Source organism: Zootoca vivipara, chromosome 8, assembly GCF_963506605.1.
Source record: "Zootoca vivipara chromosome 8, rZooViv1.1, whole genome shotgun sequence".
NCBI lineage: Eukaryota > Metazoa > Chordata > Lepidosauria > Squamata > Lacertidae > Zootoca > Zootoca vivipara.
This window is the reverse complement of record NC_083283.1, coordinates 3475740-3500334: the sequence shown is the minus strand read 5'-3', so window position 1 is coordinate 3500334 and position 24595 is coordinate 3475740. Positions and strand designations below refer to the sequence as shown.

Genomic DNA, 24595 nt, shown 5'->3' with positions numbered 1-24595 from the left:
ACGGTAGGCATTCAACAAAAATGGGGGCATCGCATAACTTCGGCATAAGCTTCGTACAACAAGTTAGGATAAATGCTTGATAAATGTGAGAGGGTTTCTGGAGGGGTACTTTATACATACAAAGAGAATCATGCAAAGCCTGTCCCCAATGTCTCTAACATGCAACAGATCCCTTTCAGACAGCCCCACATTGAGAGGGAAGATTTTAAGGGGATTTTAAGATGACTGCTCTCAGAATCCTGCTTGGCTATTGGGAGCCATGACCAGGTATACATAAATGCACATCTTTAAGATTAAGTGTTCAGTCACACTTCCGCTTGACCTGCATTTTTATTGTATTCTGTAGCGAGGTCCGGGAGATTTTTCTCGTTGCTCCGCAACTGGGCCTTGCGAAATTCCGACCTTCACCCTTCTGAATTGAATCTTATCGGATGAACAGGAAATCCAAAGAGAGGTATTGCTGCTAAAGGAGCTTCAGTGCAGCGAGCAAGACAGGGCTTTCGCAAGGCACAGTCGTGGAACAATGAGAAAAGCTCTCAGATCCGAGGGAGATTAACTAGAAAACAATATGATAAAAATACAAGTCGTGTGAAAGTCTCGCTGCCTCTGCCTGGGGAAAACTGCTCTTTAGCCCTCAATCAGAGACAACAGCAATCTGGGTTTGCCGTGAACTGCTGTTTGTTCAGATTTAGAGCTAAAGAGCAGGTTTTCCCTGGGAAAGGAGTGGGGCAAGGGGGAAACTGCTTGGAACTGTGTTTTCTATACATGGGACGAGCCATGAAAGGCAGAATCAGAGACAATGAGCTGAGCAAAGGGCTGACTTAAACATGTCTCTGATTCTCTTTTCAGCCAGGAGGAGCAGGCAGGCCAGCACTTTTCACAGCGCAAAGCATTTTCGCCCCCGTTTTCTTCGCCTGATGAGAACAGGAGCCTGCAATTGTAGGAGGAAAGATAAATGCACAGCCCAACTGAGATACCGAAGCCAAGTGGGGCTTGATCAAGGAGTTGTTGTTGTTTGCGCATGCACACACACACACACACCCCGAGATCTTCTGCCTTTGCCTTCTGAATCACAGTCCAGGCCGGAGGAGGATGAAGAAGGAAGCAACTGAGGTCCCCACCATGATGTAGCTGATCTGCATGCTGGCTGCACCATTACCATCAACTTCGTGGTTGCAGAGGTCTGTGTTGCAGCAGGACACCGGGCGAGTCAAGCCGATCCCATCCGCGTCGGACGGGATGCATCTCGAAGAACAAGACCGCGTGACGGTCGAATCGCCCTGGAACGGGTACACTGCAAATGCAAGTGGCAAGACAGATTAGCCCCTGCCATCCACCCTTCTCCAAAATCCACCACGGTGCAGCAGGTACAGGGTCCTCTGTGCCTCCCCTGTGAATTTTCGCACAAGTGGGAAGTGGAGGCTGGCCGTTGATACCTTGCCAACAGGGTTAAGGGAACAAGAGGACGTTCGGAATCTTGAAATCATCAGGGGGACATGAGCGCTAGGATTCTCTGCAGTTGGGGAAAGACCTGGAAATCTAACCCAACTCTGCAGAGATAAGAAAGCACCTCTTCAGACCAGCAAGAAGGTGGTTTGGAGGCTAGGTGGGTATGTTGGGAATTTGAGGACTGCATGAGAAGCCCACGGGCAGGAAGGAGCTAAGCACAACAACAACACAGACCCCACCCTCATTCCTCACAGCTGGTAATACTGGCTCCAACAGTCAAAGTAGGACTTTGTGTCCACCATGTCCTTCCCTGTCGATAGCCTTATATCTAGACCATTTATATAAGAAGAAATCTGCTGGATCTGGCCAAGATCCGCCCCCCAGTCCAGTCCAGCACAGCTGAATGTTGGAAGATTTAGAGCAGATAACAGAAGGTCCTTCTGCACGTAGCACAAACTATGGAACTCATTCCCCTCCCTGTGGAACACCCTCCCATCAGATGTCAAAGAGAAAAACAGCTACCAGATTTTTAGAAGACATCTGAAGGCAGCCCTGTTTCGGGAGGCTTTTAACCTTTAATTGATTATTTTATTTCATTTTTCTGTTGCAAGCCGCCCAGAGTGGCTGGGGAAACCTAGCCAGATGGGCGGGGTATAAATAATAAATTATATTATTATTATTATTATTATTATTATTATTATTATTATTATTCCCACAGGAGGCAGTGATGGTCACCAAACTAGATGGCTTTATAAATGGATTCGGCAAATTCATGGAGGTTAAGGTAAAGGTAAGGGACCCCTGAATGGTTAAGTCCAGTCAAAGCGACTATGGGGTTGTGGCGCTCATCTCACTTTCAGGCCAAGGGAGCCGGCGTTTGTCCCCAGACAGCTTTCCGGGTCATGTGGCCAGCATGACTAAACCGCTTCTGGCGCAACAGGACACCGTGATGGAAACCAGAGTGCACAGAAACGCCGTTTACCTTCCCGCTGCAGCAGTACCTATTTATCTACTTGTACTGGTGTGCTTTTGAACTGCTAGGTTGGCAGGAGCTGGGACAGAGCAACGGGACCTCACTCCGCCGCGGGGATTTGAAGTGCCGACCTTCCAATCGGCAAGCCCAAGAGGCTCCGTGGTTTAGAACACAGTGCCAACCACATCATGGAGGAGAGGGCTGTTGATGACTACTAACCATGATGCCAATGTTTTGCCTCCACAATTGGAGGCAGCAATGCTTCCGAATACCGCTTGCTGGGAATTGCAGGAGGGTAGATTACTCATGTGCTCGGATCCTGCTTGTAGGTTTCTCACGGCCATCTGCTTGGCCCCTGTGAGAACAGGATGCTGGACTGGGTGAGCCATTGGCTTAATCCAGCGGGCTCTTCTTAGGCTTTTAGCCAAATGCCTACATGAGAACTCCACAAACAGGACCTGAGCTCAACCACGCTTTCCCCATTTGGGGATCGCAGCCCAGGTCTTCGGAGGCAGGCTCTCTCAGAGAGTGGATGGAGAACACAGCCAAGTCTCTCACCTTCTTCGCGGGAGTACATGGTCGTCTTGCACATGGTCTCATTCTGCGAGCAATTGTCCACCTTCATGCATTTTACAGCCGTTACAGGCCTCGGGCAAGAATAACACCGCAAAGCCTGGGCTGTAGGGGAAAGGGTGACAGGAAAAATATTTACTTACACAAGTTGCCCACGGGTCTGCTTCTTGCTCAGTGCTCAAACCTGTTTCCAATTTTGAAAAGCTTAAAGCCAGCTTAGAGATTCCTTTAATTGTGCAGTTTTCTTCTATTTAAAGATAAGCGTTTGGGGAGGGAGTGCATCAGGACTAGGGTAAAAAAAGGCGAAGGACCCCTGAATGGTTAAGTCCAGTCAAAGGCGACTATGGGGTTGCAGTGCTCATCTCGCTTTCAGCCCGAGGGAGCTGGTGTTTGTCCACAGACAGCTTTCTGGGTCATGTGGCCAGCAGGACGAAACCACTTCTGGTGCAACAAAACACCGTGACGTAAGCCAGAGCACACGGAAACATTGTTTACCCTCTCTCCGCAGCGGTACCTATTTATCTACTTGCACTTTGACGTGCTTTCAAACTGCTAGGTTGGCAGGAGCTGGGACCAAGCAACGGGAGCTCACCCTGTCGCGGGGATTCGAACTGCCAACCTTCTGATCGGCAAGCCCAAGAGGCTCGGTGGTTTAGACCACGGTGCCACAGAGCATGAGGAGAGGATAGTTAGCTCTTCCCTCTCCAGCCATGTTTCCAAGGAAGACTCCCATTTCCACTTCCACCTGTGCTTAGAGGAGGAAATCCCCATTGGAGCAGAGGTAGATGCCCATTTCAGGATATTAGGCAAAGAAGACATGGCAGTCAACGTATGACGTTATCCTTTCCAAAGGGCAAAATGAAAGACAAGAAGAAACAATAGGTTTTGGAGTGTTACCAAAAATCCCTCCAAAGCTTACAAATTTATGTGTATTTTCAGCACTTCAGCCCCCAACTTCATAGGAATGTACGAACCTGCCTTACGCAGAGTCAGGTTAGCGATGGCGCATCTAGTTCTGTATTGTCAACAGGCCAGGGAAGGGGAACCTGTGGCTCTCTACCAGATTTGTAGGACTACAACTCCCATCCATAGCTGCCAAATTCCGGCCTGAGAAATAAGGGACTGGACCGGAAGTAGCAGACCGGAAGTAGCGCTGCCGCCATTTTGGAACTGGGCGGAGCATGCTCAGAAGCTACTTTTGATGCTGCTCTGCCCTGTTCCAAAATGGCCGCCGCACCAGAAGTCACGCTGCAGCCATTTTGAAACTGGGCAAAGCAGCATCAAAAGTCGCTTCTGAGCATGCTCCGCCCAGTTCCAAAATGGCCGCCGCGCCAGAATAAACTGGGAGGAAACAAAAAATCCATTTTTTCGGCTGGGGACAGCTGGAAAAACGGGGGTTTCCCGGGGAATACGGGAGACTTGGCAGCTATGCTCCCATCATCCCTTGCTGGCCAGGCCTGATGGGAGCGTTCGCCAATGAAATGCACATTTTATGCACATCTGTTGCATATGGTACTCTTTTTGTGCATGTTTTTTGAGCACTGTACATGCACTGCAAAATCAAGAGAAATTCTTAACTTGGCTGCAAGTTGCATTCTTGTCCACAAGCACATTTTGGAGCATTGGATGGGACCAAATGAATTCCTCCCCTGTTCTGAACACCAAGACCCCGTAAAGTGGACAGAGATAGCTTTACTGGGGTCGGGTATGGTTTGGATACTGTTAGAAACAAACTTTCTTTTAGCATTCCGTAGCATCTAAAGGTAATGCGGCGAGATCAGGTGTTTCTTGGCCTTCTTAGTGAGGATTTCCAGCTGGCCAAGTCTGTCCACAGCACCTGTGCAAGCCAATGCTTCCTTGTAGATTTATGTAACAGCTGACAGACACCAAGCAGAAAATCTGTGTGCCAAGCTCTGAATCAGATCCTTAGAGCTGCTTAGTTTGTGGTTTGTGTGGACAGGATTTTATTACTCTGCTGGTTTTGATTGTTCTGTAAGCTGCCTTGCACATTGGATGAAACGGAGACTCCTAATAACATCAAAGGAAAAGGCAACCAAAAAACTCACACAAAATGCAGCATAAAACAGCTTAGCTCAGTGCTAAGCAGGAGGAGGAAATTGCATTTCAGCTCACATTTACAGACCCTCCAAGTGCCCCTATTTTCCAGGGACAGGCCCGCATTCACAGAGTTTCTGATTCGAGGCAAAAATTAAAAGTTAAAAGAAAGCGTTGTAGCTGAGTGGCAAGAGCATCTTCCTCACATCCAGAAGGGTCCCAGGTTCAATCCCCAGCGTCTCCAGGTAGGGCTGGGAGAGACTCCCTTCCTGAAATCCCAGAGAGCTGCTGCCAGTCAGTGTAGACAGTGCTGAGCAAAATCACCAATGGTCTGCTCTGCCTACCAGATGCAATCTCCGCTCAGAGCAGCAGCAGAGAGATATTGTCTTGCCTCTATAAAAAGACTAAGGGATCTGCAGGGGCAGATCAAGACATTTTGCTACCAGAGGTGAACCAGAAAAGGCTTTTGCAAAATCTCAATAAAAAACCATTGAAGTTTCCATACGGCTGGATTTCCCCGGGCATTTCAGCCATTTCCGCTCTGATTGTTTCCAGCGGCAAAATCCCGGCTATGTCAGAGAAATTCCGGACATATGGCAAGCCTATCTTCGCCATGCAACCTGGCAAGGACTCTGAACAGTCAACAGGTGAAAACTACCACCCCTTATGATCTTAGAGACCTATCTCAATCTTCTTTTCTTCTTTTCTTTTAAAAGCCCTGCTATAACGCTTAATGAGATTTAAAGCCCAACCGTACGAATGCTTCCCTAGCTGCAAGTCCCATTAAGTTAAATAGGGTTTGCAGATCGATCCTACATATGTTTACTGAGCAGGGGCGTACCCAGGATCAAAACTAGGGGGGGGGCAAGAGAGGGGAAGAGAGAGGGAAGGAAGGAGAGAGGGAGGGAGGGAAGAGAGAAGGAAGGGAGGGAGGGAGGGAGGGAGGAGGGAGGGGTGGGTGGCATAGCTGCCAAGTTATCCCTTTTTTTAAGGGATCTTCCCTTATGCTGAATAGGCTTCCTCGCGAGAAAAGGGAAAACTTGGCAGCTATGGTGGGTGGGTGGGAGGGTGAGAGAGAGAGAAGGAAGGAAGGAAGGAAGGAAGGAAGGAAGGAAGGAAGGAAGGAAGGAAGGAGGAAGGGGAGAGAGAGAGAGAGAGAGAGGAGGGAGGGAGGGAGAGAGAGGAAGGAAGGAAGGAAGGAAGGAAGGAAGGAAGGAAGGAAGGAAGGAAGGAAGGAAGGAAGGAAGGAAGGAAGGAAGGAAGGAGCTCCCGTCTGCCCCCCCCTCAGCTCAGGCTGCTTCCCCCCCCCCCCACGTTCCTGTCACTGGCTTCGGCCACGGAGGGGGCGGAAACAGCCCGATTTCCATAACTCGCAGCGACTTTTCCCCTTCAGTTTTTGGAGGGGAAAAGTGCGGGTTATGGTCCGTAAAATACAGTAAAAAAATTATTTTATTTTTTTTTGCTTATGGGGGGGCTGCTGCCCCCCTGCCCCTCACTGGGTACGCCCATGTTACTGAGCAGTAAGTTCCAAGGGAATGCAGCCTGACTCTCTTGCCAAAGAGAGCCCACCGCCTTCTGAGGGAGTCCGTTCCGCTGGTAACCAACTCTTACCCTCAGAAAGTCCTTCCTGGTGTTTAGTCCGAATCTCCGTTTCTACGACTCGAAGCCATTGATTCAGGTCCTGCCCTCCGGAGCAGCAGAAAACAAGCTTGCTCCATCTTCCATGTGACAGCCCTTCGGATATTTGAAGATGGCTATCCTAACACCTCTCGGTCTCCTCTCCTCCGGGCTAAACACCCCCAACTCCCTCAATTTAACTCTCAGCCAACAGAAACATCCAAAAAAAAAAGGATCTGTGTAAATAAAAGGGGCCTTACCAAACTCAGCACAGCAAAGAGCAGCCAGCAAGGCAGAAAGAAGCACCTTCATCCTGCTTCTTGAGCAATGCCTTGCTATCTTAGCATTCCAGTTTTGCTGGTCGACAGCTCGGACAAAGGCAGAATTTTGATTGTCTGCCTTTTACTCTCTCTCTGCCTTTTACTCTCTCTTGTTTTCCCCCCAACCTATCATGTCCCTCCTCTCTGGAACAATATTGTGCCGGAAAAAAACAAGTTCCCTTTCAATCTGGAGAGGATTAAGCTACAGGTACCTGAAACCAAAAACAAACACACCTCCCTGATGTTTTCTGCCCCACATCTGCTAGGAATTTGCTACCCAACCCCCCAGCGGTCTCTCTGGATTCCTGCTCTGCCTCGGGGCCTTCCTTTCTTTGCCTTTTGGTGATCCACAACAGAAATTTGCTTTATTAATTTTAAGACGAAAACGAGGGGATTTGGGGATATAATATACAATGAACTCAAAAAGATGTTTGAAATTTCTTTTGTTAAAAAGAAAAAAGAAAAGACGGAAGCCTGGGTATAATTGGCACAGACCAATTCCCCCCAAAATGAAGAAGGTCTTTATGTACTCAACAGTGGCAGCAAGAATCATAATAGCAAAACAAAAAAAGGAAAGGAGAAACTAACCCGACTAAATTGGACTGGCAGGCAAAACTACTAGAATATAAAGAATTAGCAAGAATGACAGGAAGAATTAGAGACATTAGGCTTTGATAATTCAATGCAAAAGATGTTATTAAGTGTGTTGAACTGATCTTGGGGGTGGGTTGTGGCCCGACCCGGGCTGAAATTGGTCACCAGTCAGTGGTAGAGCATCTGCAAACGATTCCAGGTTCAATCCCTGGCATTTCCAAGAAGGGCTGGGAATATCGCCTCCCTGAAAGCTTGAAAGCTTCAGGGACTGTCTTATTTTTTTTAAATAAAAAAAAAAGAAATACATGAATTATGTATTTCATAATTATTTTGAATTATGGTGCGGGAGGAGACTCTTGAGAGTCCCATGGACTGCAAGAAGATCAAACCTATCCATTCTGAAGGAAATCAGCCCTGAGTGCTCACTGGAAGGACAGATCGTGAAGCTGAGGCTCCAATACTTTGGCCACCTCATGAGAAGAGAAGACTTCCTGGAAAAGACCCTGATGTTGGGAAAGACTGAAGGCACTAGGAGAAGGGGACGACAGAGGACAAGATGGTTGGACAGTGTTCTCGAAGCTACGAACATGAGTTTGACCAAACTGCGGGAGGCAGTGGAAGACAGGAGTGCCTGGCGTGCTATGGTCCACGGGGTCACGAAGAGTCGGACACGACTAAACGACTAAACAACAAGCAACAAAGAAATACAATGTGTTCTCTTCTACCTGGGGATTCAAGCCCTCCCTCTGCCACCTGGGGGTGGCCAGGCAAACCTGGAGACATCAGGTTGGCCCTGGAGGGCAGGTCTAGCAACCCTCCTCTTTTGGGGTTGAAAAATGCTTCCTGCTCTGGCAGAGTCAGCCTAAATCTCCCACGCCTTTACTGAGAATTTTCAAATATTTGGTCTTTCTTGTTCTGCAACTGCCAGAGGGCAGCTTTTTGCTGCACCGTGATCATGTTTTCGTAGCTTTTAGCCTAAGGCTTTCCCCCTGTGCACCCATGGTTTGGGAATAAGCGCATTGCAGTGTTAATCTGCTTTGCTGGATCTCGTTCCCAGCGATAGCTTCCTGGCGTCCTGTTAGTGGATACGAAAAGATCAGAGCAGATCAGTGGCTTCCCAGTGCAAACATAGCTTCAAATTTTGCAGAGGAATTTATTGATCCCTGATATATTGATCCCTGATATATTGAGATTTTATGCAAAGCTTTGTGCCATGCACTTTGGCTGTTTTTGTTGCTTTTTCTATCGAAATTGTTCTTTTTCTTTTTTTATTTACTTAAATGCTTATATTTTTGTGATGTAGTGGCATAGATCAAAGTGGTTTGCAACAGTATCAGATAAAATAAACTACAGCAGTTCTGTAAAACAAACGGTCAGGCAGTTTAAGAGGAAAGTTAGAACCTGGGGCTAGCATTATAACCAGAGAAATTTACGCAATAATCCACAAGTCTGAATGGAACCTCTCTCACATTCTCTCTCACTCATTCACACAGCAAATCCATTCATAAGCACCCAGCCCGCCACTTCATAGGCAATGTGGAACATTGCAGAGAATCATAGAACTGCAGAGTTGGAAAGTACCCCAAGGGCAGGGCCGGCTCTAGGTAGACCCCCGGTGGCACAGGGCACCACGGCGCCGGCCCGCCAGGAGGGCGCCGTGAGCTGCGCCCGCCCACTGCGCTGGGAAACGGGGCGGGGGGCGCCGGAGGGATCCGTCGCTCCACGGCGCCGGGGCGCTTAAGACGGCCCTGCCCAAGGGTCATCTAGAACAGTGTTTCTCAACCAGTGTGCCTCCAGATGTTTTGGGACTACAACTCCCATCATCCCTAGCTAGCAAGACCAGTGGTCAGGAATGATGGGAGTTGTAGACCCAAAACATCTGGAGGCACACTGGTTGAGAAACACTGATCTAGAACAACAACCTGCAATGCAGGAATCACAACTAAAGCACCCCTGGAAGATGGTCATCCAACTTCTCTTTGAAAACCTCCACACACCTTTCCACTGAGATGACAGGCAAATTCGCCTGCAGAGAGCTTTAGAAGGCCCCCAGAAACAGCATTTCTGCTGTCATTTTATTTTACCAACAATGTGAACTGACATGTGCGGTCGGGATATTTTTTCTCATATTGAATTGCCCAGAACAATACGATAATGGTAAGACTTGGGTGGTTTCATGCAACTTACCTGAAACTGGCTGAACGACGAATTCCTTTTTCTTTCTTCCCCTTTGCATGCCTGCTGTTCTTCTCTTCTCTCTTGTGATTAAATACAATAAGCAAGGTGGAGACACCTGGGCAAAAAAATGAACAATTCCCAGAGTTCCCTGTGGAGACGGATTGATTGTACAACCACTCCAGGAATGGTGCCTCCTTGAAGGGAATGGAAGTCTCCTAAGGACTCTGAACACCATGGGCATACCTAACCCTAACCCCCAAGCAAAAAATTGCCGTATTTTACAGACCATAACCAGCACTTTTCCCCTCCAAAAACTGAAGGGGAAAGGGGCAAACGGGAGACGTGCTTTGCTTTAGCGAGAGCTGCTCGGTCTCTGCTTGCTGGGGGGGGGGGGGCCACACAGCTGTAACAAAAACACATCAAATCAATAAAGCAAAGTGGCTACCGGTAGTTAAGCAGTTAAGATAATGGAGCAGATATCTGGGTGTGGTGAGGGGATTATAGCAGATGAATAGGGAAGGGAGAGGGATTTCCCTGATCGATACAAAAGATTTTTTCCTGGTGGTTGTTGCTTGACAGGATTTTGGGCTTGACAGGATTTTGGACGGGTGGGGGAACTGAACATTTGCATGACTTCTCTAGCTTTATTTGCTTACTGTAGGATAAAGGTAAAGGTAAAGGGACCCCTGACCATTAGGTCCAGTCGTGACCGACTCTGGGGTTGAGCGCTCATCTCGCATTATTGGCCGAGGGAGCCAGCGTACAGCTTCCAGGTCATGTGGCCAGCATGACAAAGCCGCTTCTGGCAAACCAGAGCAGCACATGGAAACGCCGTTTACCTTCCCGCTGTAGCGGTTCCTATTTATCTACTTGCATTTTGACATGCTTTCGAACTGCTAGGTTGGCAGGAGCTGGGACCAAGCAACGGGAGCTCACCCCGTCACAGGGATTCGAACCGCCGACTTTCTGATCAGCAAGCCCTAGGCTCAGTGGTTTAACCACAGCGCCACCTGGGTTTAAACTGTAGGATACATGAGTTTAAAAAGTGGAATGAAGGGATACATTTCAGAGATACAGTGTCCAACAATCAAAAATGCATAACCTAAGGGTAACAAGTTTTCCTTTAGGTTTATACGTTTGTATCCCTTTTCAGGCAAGATTTGATAGCTCACCACTTCACCCTATTGTTCTTCAGTGGGAGTTGTTAATGTGCATTCAGGGATCACATTAAGAGTTCTATTGGCGATTTAATGAGGGTGCAGAGGTCTGCCGCCAGCTCCATCGGCAGGGTTTGCCTCGGGCTCCGAGGCAGCCCAGCTCCGCGAGGGGGGGGGGGAGAGCCGTGAGTGTGACGCGGCCCCCTTAGAGCCCCAGATAGTGCTTTCTGGTGGACGAAGTGCTCAGCAGTGCTCCGTTCGCAGGCCCCTTTACTTCCCAGTAAGCTCGGAAAGAGCCCCGGAGAAAGTGGAGGCAGGCGCCGCGGGAGCCATTTTGAGCGTCATCTTACCCTCGCGGGGTGAAGCCCTGACACCGGCGGAGGAGAACAGCGGATTCCCCTAAAGTAAGGACTAAATCACTTGAAAATACCAAAGACTGCTGAATTTAATTTAATTAGAAGAATTGGCAACAGGGGGTAATCTAAAAAGGGAGTCGATTACCACCACCCCCCGAGAGACAGCGAGGCAGTGAATTAGCCCTTGGCTGTCAAAAATTTACTAGGAAGTGGACTTAGAAGCTCCCCTGCAGCAGGCGCAGGGGGGAGGATTGATTTTAAATGGACTGCCTGCAAACAGTGTTATTCGGCAATAAGAAAGTCCCCTTGAAAGCTGGACCCAGGTCCATGGACAGGTCAGTGAATGGACTTGAGAATAGGAAATTAATAAAGAACTGGATTACAATATTGGAGTTGGAAAGGAATAACCTGGTGGTGTTTAAAAAGTGTTGTTAAAATATGGACAATGGATTTAAGAGATATATGGTGTCTTTTAAAAAAAGGAGAAATACACCCAATTCAATCAAAAAATGGCGAAGAGAGAGTTGAAATTTGATTCCTGCCATTTCCGGCTGCTCAAACAACTAGAGACACATGAAATTTGAGATGTCTGAGAAAGATCTAGCCACAACAACATCACAAGACCTTGTTTGGCAAAAGATTTCCTTTGTGCTCCTGGACATTAAGCAAGTGTTAAAGCAAAATACAGAACAGCTGCAGGAGTTTAACAAATCATGGAGAGACAGAGACAGTACAAAAGACTCACAAATACAAACCCTGGAAGAAGAGGAACACGAAGAACATAATGGCCTACAAGTGGGAGATGTGGGGCAAGATTCAGACCTTTCCCAAGAAGTCCTCAAAAAAGAAACAGCGGACACTGCTGAACTCCTAGTGAGAGGAGGAGTTCAGGGTAAAAGCTGGAAGATGGAAGGAAAAAGGAGGAAAAAAGAGACAGACAGGGAGATTGGCAACGTAAAGAATTGGCTTCGAGACATAGAGGGGGGAAAGAGTGCAAAGGAAGAGGGGAGGGATTGGACAACAGGTGTAGTCAGGAAGGGGTGGCAGAGTTTGTGGAAAGAACATTGGGGTTCGATCTGGGAAAGGGTGGGAGTGGGATGAATAAGTAAAGAACATTCTTAATGGACTGATATGTATGGTTTGATTTGGGTATGACAAACGGAATTCACTTAAATGCCTAGGAGACTTGGCCACAGCAGTAGGGGATATGAGATTAATTAATGATAAGGAAAGAGGATAGATTAATTGATTTAAAATTGAAATATATACATTCCTGGTAAAAAACAATAAGTTAAGGGAAGAAATAAAAGGTAGAAGAATTGAAATAGAGTTGATCTAAGTTTGGGAATTGGAAGTATGAAAATGAATATTTAGATATATAAATATGAAAACCATGTGCAAAATAGAAAAGTTAATTTTGAGTATTAAAAAGGATTATATTATTATTGTGGAAACTGCCTAACTGATAATTAACAAGGAACCCAGAGTGGGGGGAGTCGGGGAAGTCCAAATTGTAATTGTTATGTTAATGATATGAATTAAGAAGTTTTTTTTTTTCTTGTTCAGTATTTTTCTTTTCCTTTTTTTCTATTTTATTTTATTCTTTTTTTTTGGCCTTTTTTAGGTCTTTTTTCTTGCTTGTTTTTGTCTTTTTGTTTTATTGCTCTATGTATGAATGTAATTTGATTATGATGTATTTTCAGACATGAAGTTAATGGAAAATGAATAAAAATTATTTTAAAAAAAGAGGGTGCAGAGGATTCAATTTGACTGAGGTGGCTCTGCAAGGCTAAAAGGAAGTGAATAAAAAAGGGGGGGCTGTAGCTTTGAAAGACACAGTGATGTTTATAAAAAGCAGTGGTGTTCCAGTCTGCCCCTCCTCCTGCATCTGTATACTGTAAATCAAGCAGAGAGAAAGCTGCTTACAAGGCTCCTGTACAGGTGTACCGGTATCTTCCTCTTGCTGCAGAGTTCCAGCATCACAGCGTCACCCAGAGGCACCCACAAATGTGAGTTATCCCTCTCTCTATTTCTTCCTTCCTTCCCTCCCTCCTTCCATCCTTAATAAAATACTGGGAGGGGCAGGTAAGCCCCACATAGAAAGCCCATCAACATGGGGGGTGACTCTTTCAAATACGGTATTTACCAGTAAGTGGGGAGGGGAGGCACCTAGGCCTCTAGGAGTTGGCTGCTATGCCTAGGACAATTCAAGAAAGCAGAATGATGCATATGCTATGGTAATATATCAAGAGAATCATAGAATTGTAGTCCGAAGGGACCACAAGGGTCATCTAATCCAACCCCCTGCAATGCAGCAATTTTTTCCCCAAGGTGGAGCTTGAACCCACGACATGGCTGAAATATTATGCTGCTTTGCAGCAACGCCTCGGAGTCGTCATGACTGCGCCGTGCCTTGCCTCGCCCTCACCCTCGCCCGCCCTGCCACCCCCTCTTGTCTGCCCGACCCTCCCGTCCTCTCCAGCCAAGCAGAGTAGCCGCCAACGCCGCCAGCCCCAGAAGCACAAGGTGGCCGCTGCAGCTGCCGCCGCAATGTCATCGGGCCTACTAGCCCTGTAGCCCTGCCCACATTCCCACTTCGTGGCCCCGCCCCATCCATGCCTTGGCCCCGCCACTGAACAACCATGGTTTGCCCCCCCCCTAGTTTTGATCCTGGGTACGCCCCTGCTGAACACCCTGAACAAACTACAGCTCCCAGAATTCTTTGGGGGAAGCCATGACAGTTTAAAGTGGTATCATGGTCAGGGCCGGATGTAGGTTTGATGAGGCCCTAAGCTCCTGAAGGTAACGGGGCCCTTTATATGTCCAGCTGTCAACAACAAATTGCTACTTTTTTGTGTTGAATATATGCTATATGTTAATTTATGAACCTAATAGGTATCTAAGGCCATTTGCACATGCAGAATGTAGGCACCCTATATATAGAAATGAGCAAACCAGTGATATTTTAGGGAGCAGGCTAGCAGGCGGGGCCCATTACTTATGGTACATCGTACATCCTTGTTCAAATTAATTGAAACAAAGCATTTTTTCTATCTTACTCGTATCCTGTACTCAAAACAAACACGAAAAGTCAGTTGATCCTTATGGTGTCGGAAGCCTGCAGCCAATAGAAGGAATGATGCGCTCGCCACAATATATTGAGGTTCTACGAAAGAGAGCTATTCCAGAGCTGGAAAAGAGGCTGTCACACATCGAAAGTGGTGACGAAATTTGTTATGTACTGAGCTGAATCCTAGAACAATAGGATCCAAAATGCAGCAGTCTGATTGGTTCGCAGGAGTCACCCAATCCAACTCCAGGTTGAAGTGAATCAGCAACCTGATTGGCCTCCAGAAGCAGCCAATCAGGCTGCTGGCAGAAGTGACTCTGCAACCTGATTGGCCTGCAGGAGCAGCCCTGAAGTAGCCAATCACGCAAGGCCTATTGTGTAAATAGACGTTTTGGGGAAAGAGCCATTCTTCTCTTCTTCTCCTTTTGCTACCGTACTACAAGCTGAATAAAGGGCATGAAATTCATTCTTGACTCTGAGTATATTTCAAAATTCATGACAGAACAGCAAATACAGGTACTTGATTGGCCAGGGAATTCCCCAGACGTAAATCCCATTTAGAATTTGTGGGCTATATGCAAAAGTCGCCTCCATGCTGTAGAGTGTACAACTACGAAGAAGCTCATTCAGGCGCTGATTCAAGTGTTGTACAGGGATCCGAAAATCAACAGTGACTGTTAGAAACTATTAGACTCCATGCCAAACCATGTTCAAATGCTGCTTAAAAATAGCAGAGGTCATATCTGTTACTAATGTACGTATATGTGAGTTTTGTATATGTGGATTTTGGGGACCCAGGTGGCGCTGCCGGTTAAACCACAGAGTCTAGGGCTTGCTGATCAGAAGGTCGGCGGTTCGAATCCCTGCAACGGGGTGAGCTCCTGTTGTTCGGTCCCAGCTCCTGCCAACCTAGCAGTTCGAAAGCACATCAAAGTGCAAGTAGATAAATAGGGACCGCTCCGGCGGGAAGGTAAACGGCGTTTCCATGCGCTGCTCTGGTTCGCCAGAAGCAGCTTGTCATGCTGGCCACATGACCCGGAAGCTGTCTGTGGACAAACGCCGGCTCCCTCAGCCTCTAGAGCGGGATGAGCACCGCAACCCCAGAGTTGGACACGACTGGACCTGATGGTCAGGGGCCCCTTTACCCTTTACCTATGTGAGTTTTGTACAATAAACTACATTGTTTGTTTCAATTAATTTGCACAAGTTTGTAGGAGCCTACACAACACAAAACACTGTTGCTATATGTAGGTTTTATTTGGTTTTTTATTTATATTTTGGAAATGTACATCCAGGGTTTTTTCTCTTTAATTTTTTTGTGGGGGCCCCAAGAGATTGGGGCCCTAAGCTATAGCTTGTTTAGCTTATACGTAAATCTAGCACTGATCATGGTTCTTAATTTAACGGTATGGAGTGAATGTGGCCTTGAATGGCTTGGAAAGGGGATCAGGGCAAGTCCATGGAGAAAAGACTATTGACAACGACTAGCCACAAAGCCTAAATGCTGCCTCCAAAATCAGAAGAGCACAGTGCCATATCAGCTTCTGGGATTGTTTTCATGCCCGGTGAAATATACTCGGAGTCAAGAGTGAATTTCATGCTCTTTATTCAGCTCATAGTCATCAAGGAGGAGAAGAGAAGACGAATGGCTCTTTTCCCAAAACCATCTGCTTATATACATTATTTACACAATGGGCCTTGCGTGATTGGCTACTTCAGGGCTACACCTGTGGGCCAATTATATTGTGGATTGACTTTTGCCTGCAGCCTGATTGGCTGCTCCTACAGGCCAATCAGGTAGCAGATTCACTTCTGCCAGCCGCCTGATTGGCTGCTCCAGCAGGCCAATCAGGTTGCGGATTCACTTCCACCTGGAGTTGGATTGGGTAGCTCCCGCTGATTCTGAATCCTATTGTTCTAGGATTCAGCTCAGTACATAACACCCCTCCCCTCTAAGTTCCAGTCCTGCCCGGGAAGTTGCATTCGTAGTCCCCAAGGTCTGCTGGCCGCCTCCGTGTGCGTTGTGGCCTGGGGTGTTCCTTGGTCAGGGGTTCTGGTTCTGGCTCGTGTTCCGAGGCTGCTGGCTGTGCCGGGGCTGTCTGGTCTGGCGCCACTGAACCACTAGGTTGTAGCTCTGGTTCCGGTGTCCTTCCAGCCTCGGGGCGCCCCTCTGTGCCTACTGCTTCTGCTTCCTCTGCCCACCCCTCTCGCTCTACAGGCCTCACTGCCCTGCTGTCCCCTTGGGACCCCTCTGTCCCGCTCTCCTCCCGGGTTCCTCCTGGGAATCGTCGCCGTATCTGGTTGCAGTGGCGGCGCCAACATTGCCCCCCTTCCGTTAGTACCTCGTACGACACGGGACCGGTCACCTTGGTGACTGTGGCGAGTACCCATGCTGGGCCTGCCCCAAAATTCTTTGCATACACTGGGTCCTGGGCCACAAATGTCCGGGGGTTCCTGCCTTTCCCCACCACTACCTCATCCTGAGCTCTGTCGGGGTGAAGTCGGTCCAGTCTAGTTGCAAGGCGCCGGCCCATTAGTAATTCAGCTGGGCTCCGGCCCGTCGTTGTGCTTGGGGTGCTGTGCTGTGCTAGAAGAAATGCGGCAAGGCGGTATTCCCAGTCCCCTTGTGTCATGCGGCGGAGGCTGTCCTTGGTGGTCCGCACCATGCGCTCCGCTTGGCCATTGGTGGCAGGGTGGAATGGTGCTGAGCGGATGTGGCGGATGGCGTTCTGCGCTGTGAAGGTCTGGAACTCCTCTGACGTGAATGCGGTTCCATTGTCCGAGACGAGGGTGTCAGGGAGCCCGTGGGTCGCAAACAGCTTACGTAGTACCCGGATGGCTGCCGCCGTAGAAGTGGATGGTACCAGTGCGACCTCCAGCCATTTGGTGTAGGAATCCACCACTATGAAGAATGTTTTTCCCTGGAAGGGGCCAGCGAAGTCCACGTGCAAGCGTGACCATGGATGTCGGGCGGACTCCCAGGGCTGGACTGGGGCCCTTGGGGGATCCGGGCGGGATTCTTGGCAGGTCTGGCAGTGTTGGACCCAGGCCTCTATCTCTCTGTCAATCCCCGGCCACCACACATAACTCCTGGCAAGGGCCTTCATCCTCACTACCCCTGGGTGTGTCTCGTGTAGGGCTGTGAGGACCCTTTTGCGGAGGGGCTGGGGAACAACAACCCTGCTTCCCCATAACAGGCACCCCTTGTGGGCCGACAGTTCATGTTTGTGGTTTGTGTAGCCAGCGAATTCTGGCCCGGGGCTGCTGCTGGGCCATCCTCGCCACACCCAGTCCAGGACCCGGGAGATGACCCTATCTTTTGTGGAATGGTGCGCAACTTCTTGTGCCTGAATGGGTCGGTCGGGAAGCAGCTCCAGGGTCATAACCTCTTGCGCAGGCGCTGGGTCGGGGCCTGTTTCTGGTAGTGGTAGCCTGCTGAGGGCGTCTGCGTGGCCCATCGCCTTCCCAGGGCGGTGGATTAGTGCATACTGGTAGCCGGCAAGGAAAATTGACCACCTGAGGACACGTGGAGACAACACTTGGGGGGTCTGCTTCTCAGGGGCAAACAGGCCAAGCAACGGCTTGTGGTCAGTCACTATGGTAAAGGGCCGCCCGTACAAGAAATCATGGAATTTTTTTACGCCCTTCACGATTGCCAGACCCTCCTTGTCAATCTGTGAGTAGTTTCGTTCGGCTGCAGCAAGCGTCTGGGAGAAGTATGCCACCGGCACCTCTCTTCCATCCGGGAGTTGGTGTCCCAGGACAGCGCCGATGCCATAGGGAGAGGCGTCGCATGCCAGCACCACTGGCAGCCTCTCGTCGAAGTGTGCCAAGACCGAGTTCGAGACGAGCAAGTCCTTGACTGCCTGGAATGCGGCCCTTTGTCGCTGGCCCCACACCCAAGGGGCCCTTTTATCTAGGAGTCTGTGTAGGGGCTCCACTACCGCTGCCTTATGGGGAAGGAAGGCATGGTAAAAGTTCAATAGTCCCAAGAATGACTGAAGTTCGGGCTTGCTCTTGGGCGCTGGGGCCTCACAAATGGCCCGTACCTTGTCACCGGTTGGATGGACCCCTTCTGCGTCCACCTTAAATCCCAGAAAGTCCACCTGCGGCACTCCCAGTAAACACTTTTCCCGCTTCACCTTGAGGCCCGCCGTCTGGAAACGGTGCAGGACGGAGCGGAGGCGGTCCTCAAATTCCTCTGGTGTGGGCCCGGCGATCAGTACATCATCGAAGAAGGGGGTGACACCAGGAATCCCTTTAAGGAGAGAGTCCATTAGATTCTGGAATATGCCTGGTGCCACGCTAACGCCAAATTGCAGCCGCTTTACTCTGAATGCCCCTCTGTGCGTCACAATCGTCTGAGCCTCTGCTGTGGCTTCGTCCACAGGCAACTGTTGATACGCTTGGGCCAAGTCCAGTTTGCCAAAGATTTTTGACCCAGCCAGGGTGGCGAGGACATGGCTGACCACTGGCACTGGGTATGCATGGGCCGTGAGAGCCTTGTTTATGGTGCATTTGTAGTCTGCACAGATGCGGACCGAACCGTTAGGCTTGACGGGTGTGACAATTGGAGTTTCCCAGGGGGCGTTGGGCACCGGCTCCAGCACTCCTTGCTCCACGAGCCGGTCCAATTCCTCGTCTATGCGGGGTTTCAGGGCAAACGGGACCCGGCGGGCCTTGTGCCTGATGGGTCGTACAGCGGGGTCTAGCTGTAGGGCAATGGGGGGTCCTGTATATCGTCCCAATGCCCCATCGAAAACCCCTGGAAACTCTTTGCATATGGCGTCCACGTCCACTTGTAAGCTAGTGCGGTTCACCCCGGTAACGGCTAGCCCCAGAGGTCCAAACCATGCCAGTCCCAGTAAGCTAACGTAGGGGCCCTTAACTACCAGCAAGTCCAATTGTTGCTTTCGCCCTCGATATTGCACCCTGAAGGTCCCCACCCCCATAGTAGTGACCCCCATTAGGGCACAGTTCCCTTAGTGTTCGGGCCGAGATTATGGATAGAGTTGAACCCGTGTCCAGCTCCATGCGGCATGGGGCTCCCTCTATATAAATTTTCTCTGTGCTGGGATGGGGCAACTGGAATACCTGGTAGTCCGTGATCTCCGTCGAGTTGCCTTGGTGCATGGTGCCGTGTGACCTGGGGCTCCTGGGTCGGTCATCTGATGCTTGTCGACGGGTGAGTCGAGCCCGACACACCCGGGCGATGTGTCCCAATTTTCTGCACTGCCTGCACTCTGCGTTGCGGAAACGACAGGTCCTCCTCTCGTGGTTCTCCCCGCAGCTTGCACAGTTCCCTCCTTCTCGTCGAGGCTGCTGTGGTGTGTGTGCTGCTTGAGTGCGCCGCTGTACTCGGTGTACTTCCTCCCTGTCAGATTCGGATTCGTCGGTGAGGTCTTCGTGGTAGACCCTCGGTTGGGATGGCGGGGCCGGTCGTGCCTCTTGCGTTGACCTCTCGGCGGCTTCGGTTGCCAGGGCTTCCTCCAGAGCAATCTGGAACGTGAGGTCTTTTTTGGCGTAGAGGCGTCGTTGCAACATCTCGTCCCTCAGGCCACCGACGAGGCGGTCACGAAGCATGTTCTCCAATTCTGAGAAGTTGCATAACCGGGCGGCTTGGCGGAGGGAGGTCACAAACCCAGTTATGGTTTCCCCCGGGGCTTGCCGTTTTGCGTAGAAGGCATTTCGGCAAGCTACCACCGAGGGCTGTGGTGTGAAGTGCTCCTTCAGCCGTTCCATTATTGTTTTGTAAGAGACGGTAGCGACATCTCTAGGTGCAAGGAGAGCCCGGGCGATTTCAAACGTCTCCTCTCCACAGACGCTGAAGAATGTCGCCCTCTTCATGGCATCGTTGGTGACTTCTTTCGCTTGCAGGAGGAAGTTGAAACGGGCGGCGTACCCTTCCCAGTCTCCTGATGCTGGTTTGAATGGCGAGAAGCTGCTGTCGGTTGCCATTCTGGGTTCCTTGGGTCCTGGAGCTGAAGCCTGGATGCACGGTGCGATGCAGCGGTGCAGCAGGTGGCGGTGCTGCGGTGCAGTGCGTGGTGGCGGTCAGCTCAGCAGGATCCCATACTCGTCGCCAGTGAAATATACTCGGAGTCAAGAGTGAATTTCATGCTCTTTATTCAGCTCATAGTCATCAAGGAGGAGAAGAGAAGACGAATGGCTCTTTTCCCAAAACCATCTGCTTATATACATTATTTACACAATGGGCCTTGCGTGATTGGCTACTTCAGGGCTACACCTGTGGGCCAATTATATTGTGGATTGACTTTTGCCTGCAGCCTGATTGGCTGCTCCTACAGGCCAATCAGGTAGCAGATTCACTTCTGCCAGCCGCCTGATTGGCTGCTCCAGCAGGCCAATCAGGTTGCGGATTCACTTCCACCTGGAGTTGGATTGGGTAGCTCCCGCTGATTCTGAATCCTATTGTTCTAGGATTCAGCTCAGTACATAACACCCGGCCTGTGGACTCCCTGGAGGCCATCTTTGGCTACTGCTGGAAACAGCATCCTAGCTCAGTTGCTAGAGCATCAGACTCTTAATCTCAGAGTTGTGGGTTCGAGCCCCACATTGGGCAAAAAGAGTTTATTATCCATGCAGTCGTACCTTGGTTCTCGAACGCCTCGGTACTTGTACGTTTTGGCTCCTGAAAACTCAGAAGCAAGTGTTTTCAAAGGTTTTTTTGAATCCGAATGTCCGATGCAGTTTCTCCTTGAGTGCAGGAAGGTCCTGCAGCCAAACGGAAGACGCGCCTCGGTTTTCGAATGGTCCCAATAGTCGAAGAGGCTCCCGGAAAGAATGAAGGTCGAGAACCAAGGTACCATTGTATTCCCTAATCAAGCCAATAATCGCAGTTCAAAAGAACTGACTACTTTGATGCCCGTAGCCACAAGACCACTCAGAACTGGGAAGAAGCAAAAAAGAATCCCCTCAGACACCATATGGTACAAAAAGCTTTTATTAGCCATTTCTAAAATATCCATACATCATTTAAAAGTGCAAAAAGGCAACGCTGGCTCCGGAAGAGTTTGCTGTTCTTTGGTGGCCATTTATTTCCCGAATGTCCAGCGGTCCCGACAAAGCTCAGATCCCAAGCCATTTAACTTTTGCTTCGGGATAAGTTTAATTTATCTCTCCTTTCTTCTGAGTAACGATGAAAATCTCCCCAGAAGGGGTTCAGTCTTTTCATTACCAGACGGAATGTACAAATTTCTTTTATGATTTAGTCTTACTTGTGGATAATCCTGTGCCTACTCCTCCCCTTTTTTCTTTTCGCATCTTTGCAAGTTCTCAATAGGAAAAGTTGAAAATAGAAAGTAGCCATGAGCTACCAGACATGACTTGATGGCCACAAGCTGACCCAAGCCTCCAAACTGTCCGCAGAAGTCCAGCTTTTGGTACATCAGTCTGCCACTGGTGCTACTGGGCTTTCCTCCCTGAAACAGACAGTGTCCAGAAGGCAAGGCAGCAATAATAATAAAATATAAGCTACAGGGCCTTTTTGGTGGTGGCATTACTCTGTGCGCCTTGGCTAAAACTGGCCGCCCAGATAGACGACTTGCTTTCTGGGCAGGGGCTTCTCCGTGGTTCCGGTTTGCCCACCCGGGATCTCAGTTCCAGGTCAAATCAAAGCTGTGATGACAACCAGCGCCACTAGCACAAGCATGCACAATCTTACATTCGCTGTGCCGTTGCACCTGTCCTCTTGACAGCAGGTGTAAGTATAAAGCGACGGCCAACTGATTTTGGCAATCAAGCAAGTGTTGGAGCAGCGTTGCTCCATAGCAAAGCCGGTGGGAGAGGTCGTTTCTAAAAGAGAGAGGATGGGAAAGGGCCATGGTTAGAAAGCCATATTTTTTCGTTGACTTTCGAGAAAAGGCGAGCAAAAGGCAACATAATAATGCATAACATGGAGAAAGTGGAGAAAGACAGTTTTTCTCCCGCTCTCCTAACCCTTGAACTCATGGGCATCCAGGGAAACTGAATGCTGGAAAACAACCAAAAAATAATGTACTTCTTGACGCATCCGTAGTTAAACTATGGAACTCACTTCCCCATGAAGCAGTGATGGCTACCAACTTAGATGGCTTTGAAAAATAAATAGACAAATTCATGCAGGAGAGGGCTACTGATGCCTGCTAGGCACAATGGCTATGTTCTTCTGCTTCCCCAAACTTACCAGTGTAACTCGTGCAGAAGCGATCTGTTTCAGAACAGTTCACAATACTTTTACAACCAGAATAATCCGTTCCACTGCAGTTATAACATTGCAGGGAAGAAGCTGCAAGGAAGAAGCAACTTTTTAAAATAAAATGAAACACACAGTAAAGATGGGGGAGAAATCTGTCTTTGCTAGGACTTTCAAATGAAACAAGCTAAGTACTGGAACTCCCTAACCAGGGATCCCCAGGTCTCTATTAGTAGGTCTCTAAGACCAGAGGGCATCTGAGCAACCAACCATGGGGGGGCTGGCTGCTGGGCCAAACCATGGCCTTGTGCTCTTCCAATATGCCCACAAGAATCACAGAATTGTAGAGTTGGAAGGGAACCCCCAAGGGTCATCTAGTCCAACCTCCTGCAATGCAGGAATCGGAGCCAAAGAATTCTGGACCGAGACCACATAACACCGGTCTTGAAAGACCTACATTGGCTCCCAATACATTTCCAAGCACAATTCAAAGTGTTGGTGCTGACCTTGAAAGCCCTAAATGGCCTCGGTCCAGTATACCTGAAGGAGCGTCTCCACCTCCATCATTCTGTCGGGACACTGAGATCCAGCCCCGAGGGCCTTCTGGCGATTCCCTCGTTGTGAGAAGCCAAGTTACAAGGAACCAGGCAGAGGGCCTTCTTGGTAGTGGCGCCTGCCTTGTGGAAAGCCCTCCCATCCGATGTCAAAGAGATAAACAACTATCTGACTTTTAGAAGACTTCTGAAGGAAGGCCTGTTTAGGGAAGCTTTTAATGTATGATCTTTTATCGTGTTTTTGATATTCTGCTGGGAGCTGCCCAGAGTGGATGGGGAAACCCAGCCAGATGGGCAAGGTATAAATAATAGTTGTTGTTGTTGTTGTTATTGGCAGATGGCTTCTCCAACCTTAAAAACCTCCAATAATGGACAGAAAACCACTTTCTGAGCTGGTCCATCCCACTGTCGAACAGCTCTTAGCCTCAGAAAGTTCTTCCCAATGCTTAGTTGGTATTTCCTTTCTTGTAATTCGAGAGGTCCTGTCCTCTGGAGCAGGAGAAGACAAGCTTCCTCCATCTTCCACGTGACAGCCCTTCAGATCCTTGAAGGTTGCTATCCTTTCACCTCTCAGTCTTCTCCTCTCCAAGCTAAGGAGGTTGTTCCAGGAGCAAATGACCTGTCAAAGACTCACCCGTTTTAGTCCACAAGATGGTGGTCAACAGTAGGACAGGAAGAACCTTCATCATTTTGCGTCTCTCTCCGCCGCTAGGATGAAGCAGCCTGCCGTGAGGAGTCCCAGTGTCCCTTTGGTGCACAAAATCATCACGTCAACAATTAAGCCAGGAAATACAGTAGAATCTCGGAAGTCGAACGAAATCCGTTCCGGAAGTCTGTTCAACTTCCAAAACGTTCAGAAACCAAGGCGCGGTTTCCGATTGGCTGCGGGAAGCTCCTGCAGCCAGTCAGAAGCTTTGGAAGTAGGGCCGGACATTCGGGTTCCAAAGAACGTTTGCAAACCGGAACACTCGCTTCCGGGTTTGCGGCATTCGGGAGCCAAAACGTTCAACTCGCAAGGCGATTGGGATCCACAGTTCTCTCCTTTGTGATTCATGCAGCCAGGACGGTTGGAATGTGAAAGGAGGTGGTACCATTTAAAAACATTCTGCTGAGAGCAGAATGCTGAGCCAGATGGGACTTGGGCATAGCTGCCAAGTACCCCGTTTTCCCCGGGAAACCCCCGTTTTGACTTACCTTTTCTCGGCGGTCCCCCGTATCACTTCGTCTCCCGTTTTTCTCCGTTATTTTCTCCTGCCAGCGGCCATTTTTTTCTTTCTAATTTGCCCTTCTATGGGCACCCAAAATGGCCGCCGGCGGCTTCAAAAGTTGCATCTACGCATGCCCGAAAGTGCATAGACGCGACTTCCAGTGTCTGCGGCGTCCATTTTTGGTGCCCATCGATGGGCAGAGCGACACCGGAAGTTACGTCGACGCAACTTCCGGTGTCACAGGGCTGCCGGTCCCGGATTCTGCAGTCAGGGACTTTTAAGGTAAGGACTTGGGTC

General features: G+C 49.3%; 1 protein-coding gene across 1 annotated transcript; it reads right to left on the bottom strand.

The window, feature by feature from the left end:
* Positions 1-936: 936 nt before the first annotated feature.
* LOC118089688 (ly6/PLAUR domain-containing protein 2-like) lies at positions 937-23779 on the bottom strand. Its single transcript, XM_035124455.2, has 4 exons — positions 23725-23779; positions 22528-22629; positions 2981-3100; positions 937-1294 (listed from the first exon to the last, which is right to left on the bottom strand). The coding sequence occupies exons 1-4, from the start codon at positions 23777-23779 to the stop codon at positions 1071-1073; spliced, it is 501 nt and encodes a 166-aa protein (XP_034980346.1). The 3' UTR covers positions 937-1070.
* Between the last annotated feature and the right edge of the window lie 816 nt (positions 23780-24595).